The sequence below is a fragment of the Pteropus vampyrus genome, unplaced genomic scaffold (assembly GCF_000151845.1).
Source record: "Pteropus vampyrus isolate Shadow unplaced genomic scaffold, Pvam_2.0 Scaffold36, whole genome shotgun sequence".
Taxonomy (NCBI): Eukaryota; Metazoa; Chordata; class Mammalia; order Chiroptera; family Pteropodidae; genus Pteropus; species Pteropus vampyrus.
In genome coordinates this window covers 10,039,410-10,047,492 of record NW_011888817.1, presented here as the reverse complement: position 1 = coordinate 10,047,492, position 8,083 = coordinate 10,039,410, and the positions used below count along the sequence as shown (strand labels likewise).

The 8,083-nt window shown below is 43.7% G+C and overlaps 1 protein-coding gene across 1 annotated transcript in view; it reads left to right on the top strand.

The window, feature by feature from the left end:
• The window catches only part of CSMD2 (CUB and Sushi multiple domains 2), a gene marked incomplete at its 5' end in the record, with an annotated part of 295,495 nt that overhangs the window by 273,617 nt on the left and 13,795 nt on the right, over positions 1-8,083 (top strand). Inside the window, 4 exons of the mRNA XM_023529432.1 lie at positions 832-1,005; positions 1,325-1,398; positions 4,189-4,300; positions 4,890-5,069. Coding sequence (XP_023385200.1) covers positions 832-1,005; positions 1,325-1,398; positions 4,189-4,300; positions 4,890-5,069 — 540 coding nt within the window. The remainder of the gene's footprint in view (positions 1-831; positions 1,006-1,324; positions 1,399-4,188; positions 4,301-4,889; positions 5,070-8,083) is intronic.

Sequence of the window (8,083 nt, the reverse complement as noted above, 5' to 3'; positions counted from 1 at the left end):
ACACACACACACACACACACACACGTCCACCCCATAGCATAAAGAATGCTCTTCATGCTTGAAGTGATGTCTTGAGGAACTTTGCCTTTGGTAGTCAATCTTTATTGATACTCTGACGATCTGAATGAAGTGGGCGTACTCCATACACTACCCACCAGAGCACACCCTTTGGAAAGTACATATCAAGTACGTATCAAGAGCTGCGAACTCATTCAAACCTTTAAAGATAAATCCACTCCTAGAGAATTTCCCCTAAGAAAATAAAGGCCGTGTGTAACTTTACCATAATAGAAAATGCCTAATATAAAGGTTATGGTAAACTGTAATTATGATACAACCTCTCACTGTAAAATTTTGTAGCCAGTAAGCGATAAGGATTCATAACCCTGGGAAATGTTCACAGACAATTAAGTTAACAAAGCAAGGTTAACGGCGTTCGGACATTACGTCCACAGCCATGCACAGGTTTACATACAACTGAACAAAGACTACACAGGAATGAGTGTGAAAATAGGGGGAAAAGAACAGTCTGAGGTAGTAGACGAGACTCTGTTTTTCCTTGATGTTCTAAACTTCCCATCATGTTACTCCATTACTTGGATGATTATTAATAAGCATTTTGAATATAAAAGGAGAGGACATGGCAGCAGCCGCGCTGAGTCAAGTGTTATCATTTACCCAGGGCTGCCCCCATTTCCAGAGTTCAAGTGGAACCGGGAGGACCGGGAGGAAAGCAGTGAAAAGAACAGAGGCTAGGGTGGGGCTGGGGGCCATGGGCTCTCAGGCTGGGTGCTGGGAAGCAACTTGGACCTGCCTTTCTCGTTTTCCCAGCTGTGTTCTGCGGAGATCCTGGCGTCCCGCCCCGTGGGAAGAGAGAGGACCGAGGCTTCTCCTACAGGTCATCTGTCTCCTTCTCCTGCCAGCCCCCCCTGGTGCTGGTGGGCTCCCCACGGCGGTTCTGCCAGTCAGATGGGACGTGGAGTGGCACCCAGCCCAGCTGCATAGGTGAGAGGCGATCTAGGGAGGAGTCCCAGCTTCTTTCTTTGGGACCCAAGATAATAACTTTCCTTCCCTGTCCTCAGGGGTCTCTTCTGCAAAAGGGAACGGAGTCCTCCACTGAGCTTTCTAGAGCAGGATGAGAAATAGCCGGAGGGTGTGCTTCAGGAACTCTCGTAGTCAGCCAAGGGAACTCTCAGGTGGCGATATCGATAGGTGGGGAAGTCAGGATGCGGCTCCGTCTTCTTTTCACCTCGGCTTCGCAGAGTGAGCAGAGGCAGTGACGCTTCAGTGACCGTGGGGTCCGTTTCTTTGTTTTGCAATGCAGACCCGACGCTGACCATGTGTGCAGACCCCGGCCTGCCGCAGTTCGGGATCCAGAACAATTCCCAGGGCTACCAGGTAATGAGGTCGGCCAGGATTGGGACTTCCCGCCTCCCTTCCTTTCCTGTCACTGTCAGCCTGGGAGGGCCTTCCTTAGGACAGCACTGCGTGGGGGACGAGACCTTGGAAGCTGGAGAAAGGAAATACTCTGCCTCTTTGAACCGTGCTGCACGGGAGCACCCTTCAGAAACAGGAAGGTGTTGACACCAATCTGAGAAGCCGATGTGGGAAAACAGGTCCACAAGGAGCTCTACAAATACTTCCCAGCAGCCCCGTGTCGTTAGGGCAGGACATTTGTGGAAATACAGAAATGAGTGAGAAAAATGGACCTCCTGTCCTCAAGACCCCATACTCTACCCACAAAAAGGGCACAGACAGGGTGGAGGTAGTGAACAGGAGCCACATGGGAGGCAGGCCCTGCCCATCGGGATGTGTTCAAGGCAGGACTATTAACTGAAGCCCAAGATGTGCCCAGGGGAATATCAGAGACTAACCTGGAAATGGCAAGTTGAGGTCTAGCCAAGGGATGTGATTTATTCACTCAGTCTGTATTCATTCAACACATATTTACCACCATGAACTATTCTAGGTGTTTGGAATCTAGGGGAATAAGACAGGCCAAGTGCCTGCTCTAAGAGAGCTCCCTGGCTGGTGACCATAAACCACTTGGGAGAGCGATAAGCACTGCATTCTATGTAATATACAGGGGTGTGACAGGATAGGTTTCCTATTTTAGGAAGTGTAGTGAGGAGAGAGCCTCCAGGATAAGAAGGGCCAGCCCCGTGCAGAGCAGGGTGGGCATTCCTGGCAGACGGAGCAGCCAATGCAAAGGCGCCCAGAAGCGGGCAGTGCTGAGCAGGTAGGAGGACTAGAGAGCCAGCCAGCCAGTGAGTCAGGTGCACAGCGAGAGAGGAGATGGAGATAAGCCAAAGAGCTAGGCGAGGTTTGAAAACAACTTGGCCCTGTCTCTTGTAAAGGTAAATATTCACATGTTCTAAGACCCAAAAGTTTCCATCCTAGAAACCAACCCCAGAGAACTCTTGCACATGTGACCAAGAAATTAGAAAAATCATGATGTAGTCACACAATGGCTTGTCATATTGCAGTGAAAATGAATGAACCACAGCTCTACCCAATATGGATAAAACTTAGAAACATAATATTAAATGACGAAGGTGGTATGATACAGTTTCTATAAAGATTAAAACCAAGAAAAATGTATATTGTTTAGAGGTGTTTGTACGGGTAAGTAATGGAATTATTTTTTAACAAAATGAGGAAATTAAAAACACAAAATTCAAAATAGTGGTTACCCCTGAGGGGTAGCTGAGGAACAGGGCAGGGAAGGAACACACAGATAGCTACACCATGTCAATGAAGTTCCTTCTAGCCCTTAGGGTGAGTAGTGGGCTCAGCTTATTATGATTCATGTCTATATATGTTCTATATATTCTTTTGTATGCATCAAATATCACATAATAATTTTTGAAGAGAGAAAAACATGGGCCAAGTCATGTGGGACCTTGAGGCCATGATAAGCATTTTGGATTTTATCCTAAATGCCAAGGGACAGCATTTGATGGTGACTCAGTTTGATCCACCATTCACTCAGGATGCTGAAGAGAGAATGAATAACAGGGGCTTAAGAACAGAGGCACGTAGACAAGTAGGACACTGTTGCAGTGGCTCAGGAGAAAGATGAGGATGGGACTAGGTGAGGGTGACTGTGGCTGCAGGGAGAAGTGAAGGGGTAAGAATGTATTTTGTAGGTAAAACCAAGAGGACATGTTGATGGATTAGATTGAGAGGTGGAAGGAGAAGAAGAATCGAGAATGACTTGAGGTTTTTGATTTGCACAACTGGGTGGATAAAGGAACCATTTGCTGAATGAGATGATGAACTACAAAGAACAAACAGGTCGAGCGTGGAAGAAGGAAGTGGAAACCAAAAGAGTTGCACTTTGTGTTTGAATTCGCTATTATAGGTCATTGAGACACGTGAGTGTTTTGAGCTGGGAAATCGTGTAATTCGAGTTGTGATTTAGGTGCTGACCCAGTAGCATTGTGCCGCGTAGATTGGAGAGGAAGAGATGGAGCCGGTGGTTGCAGGGGTGGCAAGTTGGGACAGTGAGGAGCTAGTGGAGGGTGAGCATGGGGAAAACAACCGAGCAGAGGGAGAGGGGGAGGGGGAACAGCCCTTCTGCCCAGCAGAGATTTACAAAGCACGGTATCAGACTCTCCAGGGCACATCTGGATAAGGAAGTCTTCCAACCTAAAAGAATTTACAGATTCATAGAAGAAAGAGAAACATATACAAGTAGTAATTCCATTTTTGCACAGTTCTTTACATTCTATAAAATGCTTTCAAATCCTCCACTGCATTCGAGTGTCAGAACATTCCAGTGCAGGTGTGGCAGGACTGGTCATCCCCACTCTGTGCATAGGAAGACTAAGGTGTAGAGTTTCATGCAGCCTGTTATTCAGTGAGTAAATGCAGAAGCCAAAACTGAGATGAAGGTCTTTTGATTCTGAGTCGGGCATTCCGTCCATCACAGCAGAGTATGATATGTCCAATAAGAGTGTTGCTCTGGCTCAGAGGATTAGGGGAGGCCATGTGGGAGAGGCATAATGGAAGCTGCCTCAAACGATAAATAAGATTTTTACCAAGCAGAGAAGTGAAAAAAGGACGTTGCGGGTGGAGGCAATGTCAAGGGTAGGAGTTGGGTCATGGGAAAGTGAGTGGTCAAGTGACAGGTGTGAAGCATTGCTGGATGGAAAGTGGTCACGGGACCTTCTGTGCTCACCACAGGTTGGAAGCACAGTGCTCTTCCGCTGTCAAAAAGGTTACCTGCTTCAGGGCTCCACCACCAGGACCTGCCTCCCCAACCTGACCTGGAGCGGAACCCCACCCGACTGTGTCCGTGAGTGTAGACTTCACCTGCATCTCAACACAACTCCTCCTGACAACACATTATCTCCCCGCAGCTGGGCATCTGGGACATGCTTGAATGCGCTGAATGACAGGGAACTCACACTTCTCATTGGGACCAATATTAGACTCTTTGCTGTCCTCACTCCTTGGGGCCTCGCAGAAGACATTTTCTGCACAAAAGCCTTTCAGATGTTTAAAGGAAATTCCTATGCCTTAACAAAGAAAAAAGGAAGAACTTTACAGTGGCAGCAAAAACTAGCAACTACCAAAGCCAACCCTCAAGATGGAAGATTTCAGCTTTTTTGCCATAATTATTCCTCTTCTCTCAGGAAAAGTACTGCAGGTTTAGGTTCCCCCAGGGTTGATAAACCAATATGCACATGATCTCCATCTTGGCCATTCCTAGAGACATCAAAGCTGGGGTGTGGGAGGGGAGGGGAGGAGGAGATGCTGGACATGAGAGGGGCCCATAGGGGAGAGGAAGAGGAGGGGGGGTTCATCTAGGAATGAGAATGATTGAAGGGCCTTCCGGAGACCTTACTCTCCTCAGATCCAACAATGTCTTTCCTCTTATCCAGCCCACCACTGCAAACAGCCAGAGACGCCAACGCATGCCAACATCGGGGCCCTGGACTTGCCCTCCATGGGCTACACACTTATCTACTCCTGCCAGGAGGGCTTCTCCCTCAAGGGTGGCTCCGAGCATCGCACCTGCAAAGCAGATGGCAGCTGGACAGGCAAACCACCCATCTGCCTGGGTGAGTGCACCCACTCGGTGAACCTCTCCAGGGTGGGAGGCCAAAGGTGACAGTTGAGCTTGAGTGAAAGGGCAAGAGAGAAGGAAGAAATAGGATTTCCAAGAGCTGGATCCTGCTTCTGATTTTCTGGGGTAGTGAGTGTCTAGGAGATAAGAGCAAGAACCATCTAAAGAGGCGCACCGGGAAGCCATCCCAAGTTTTACTTTGCTACCTTCTGCCTGAGCTTAAACACTCTCCCAGTATTATGCTCAATCATCAGACAGAGGAAATATTTTTATTTCACCAAACTGGAATAACACATTTGCATATTCTAACCTTGATAAAATGACACCCACACACACAGATCCCTTGGGATTACCAGGATGTCTCAGACCTCCCTCCTCCTCTTCTTAATTTATTCATTCTCTATTTATTGAGCATTATCACTCTGCATACCTGTGGTAGGTATGCGGGATTAGGAGGTAAAAGACACGATCTCTATCCTAGAGGAGCTCACATCCAGCTACAGAACACAGACACATTATCAGATATGACAGTACCTTCAGGAACATAGAAATGGGCTGAATGCAGTGGAGATGAGGTGAAAGGGCACTAATTCAGCCTAAGAGAAGTAGAGAAGTCAGGGAAGGCTTCCTGGAGAAAGTGGTCTGAGTCCAGTCTTAAGTGAGGAGTCCAGCATAAAAGAATCAGTTTGGTGCTGGAATGGCATTAAACTCTTTCTTACAGGTGATGAACTCGACATATGCCAGGCATTGAACTAAGTATTTTGTGTGTAGTCACTCATTTAATCCTCATCCTATTATGAGGCAGGTACTATTCGTATCCCCATTTAATATATGAAGAAACTGAGGCACATAGAGATTTAGTAACATACCTGAGGTTACGAGCCGGGAACGGGAAAGAGCTGAGGTTCAAGCACTGAAGGTCTAACTCCAGAAACCAAGCTCTTAAGTACTTGCTGTTCTGCCCCTCAGGGAGGGGAGGCTTCAAGTTCAGAGACTTCAGCAGAGCTAGGATTTAATAACTGCCTAGTATTTTCATCATATGAATTGTTGTAAATTTCTTTTATTTATGGTAATTAATATTTGTTTTCCACATATGGTAGTGATATAAGGTTTTGTTTTAGAGTACATTTATGTAAGTTTTATTGTGGTAAAATATCCATAATATAAAATCTACCATTTTAACTATTTTTAAGTATACAATTCAATGACATTAAGTACATTCACAATGTTGTGCAACCATCACCACTATCCATTTCCAGAATTTTTTCATCATCTCAAACAGAAGAAACTCTGTAACCATAAAACAATAATTTCCCATTTTCCTTTCCCTCCAGCCCCTAATAAGCTCTATTATACTTTCTAGCTCTATGATTTGCCTATTCTAGGTACCTCATGTTAGTGGATTCATATAATATTTGTCCTTTTGTGTCTGGATTATTTCACTTAGCATAGTGTTTTCAAGGTCCATCCATGATATACCATGTGTCAGAATGCCATTCCTTTTAGGCCTGAATAATATTCCATTGATGGATATACTACATTTTGTTTATCCATTTATCTATTGATGGACATTTGGGTTGTTTCCACTTTTTGGCTACTATGAATAATGCTGCTAGGAACATAAATGTGCATATTTCATATGGATATTTAATTCTCTGAGGTATATATCTAGGGGTAGAATGACAACTCTACGTTTAACATTTTGAGAAGCTATCAAACAGTTTTGCAAAGTGCCTGTTCCATTTTACATTCCCACCAGCAATGCACTAGGGTTCCAATTTCTGTACATCCTTGCCAGCACTTGTTACTGTCCAGCTTTTTGAGTATAGCCACACTAAGTGTGTGTAAAGTAGTATCTCACTGTGGTTTTGATTTACACTTTCTGAAAGGATAATGAGGCGTTTATTGGCCATTTGTATATCTTTGGAGAAATGTCTATTGAAATCTTTTGTCCATTTTTTAATTGAACTATTTCTCTTTTTATTATTGAGTTGTAAGAATTTTTTGTAATCCTTTTGACTTCCTTTTTCCAGCTTTATTAATAAAATAAAATTTTAATTGATAAATAAAAAATTGTAATTGACAAATAAAATTGTACTATATTTAAAGTTTACAACATGATAACTTGATAAACGTGTATATTGTGAAAGGATTCTCATCATCAAGGTAACACATCCATCACCTCACATATTTACCTTTTTATTTTTTTGATGAGAACACATAAGTTCTATACTTTTAGCAAATTTTAATTATACTATGCAGTATTATTTACTATAGTTACCATGTTATACATTAGATCCTCCCACCTTATTCATCTTATAATTGAAAGTTTGTACCCTTTATTAACCTCTCTCTATTGCACCTTCCCACTAGCCCCAGAATACTACCATTCTACTCTCTGTTCTATGAGTTTGACTTTTTTCTTTTTAGATTCCACATATAAGTGGTACCATATAGTATTTTTCTTTCTCTGTTTGACTTATTTCACTTAGCATAGTGTCCTCCAAGTTCATCCATGTTGTTGAAAGTGTCAGGATTTCCTTTTTTTTTAAGCTGAATAATATTCCACATTTTTTTATCCATTCATCCATTGACAGACACTTCGGTTATTTTCATACCTTGGCTACTGTAAATAATGCTATAATGAGCATGGGAGTGCAGATATCTTTTGGAAGATTTTGTTTCCTTCACATATAAACCCAGAACTGGGATTGCTTGATCACGTGTGAGTTCTAGTTTTAATTTCTTTAGGAACCTCCGTACTGTTTTTCATTGTGGCTGTACCAGCTTACATTCCCACGAACAGTGTACAAGGCTTCCCTTTTCTGCACATCCTTGCACGGCATTTGTTATTTCTTGCCTTTTGGTCATAGAGATCCTAACAAGTTTGCATTTCCCTAATGATGAGTGATGTCAAGAACCTTTTCGTGTAGATATCTGTTGGCCATTTGTATGTCTTTCAAAAAATGTCTTTCAGGTCTTTTGCCCATTTTTTAATTGAGTTGAGTT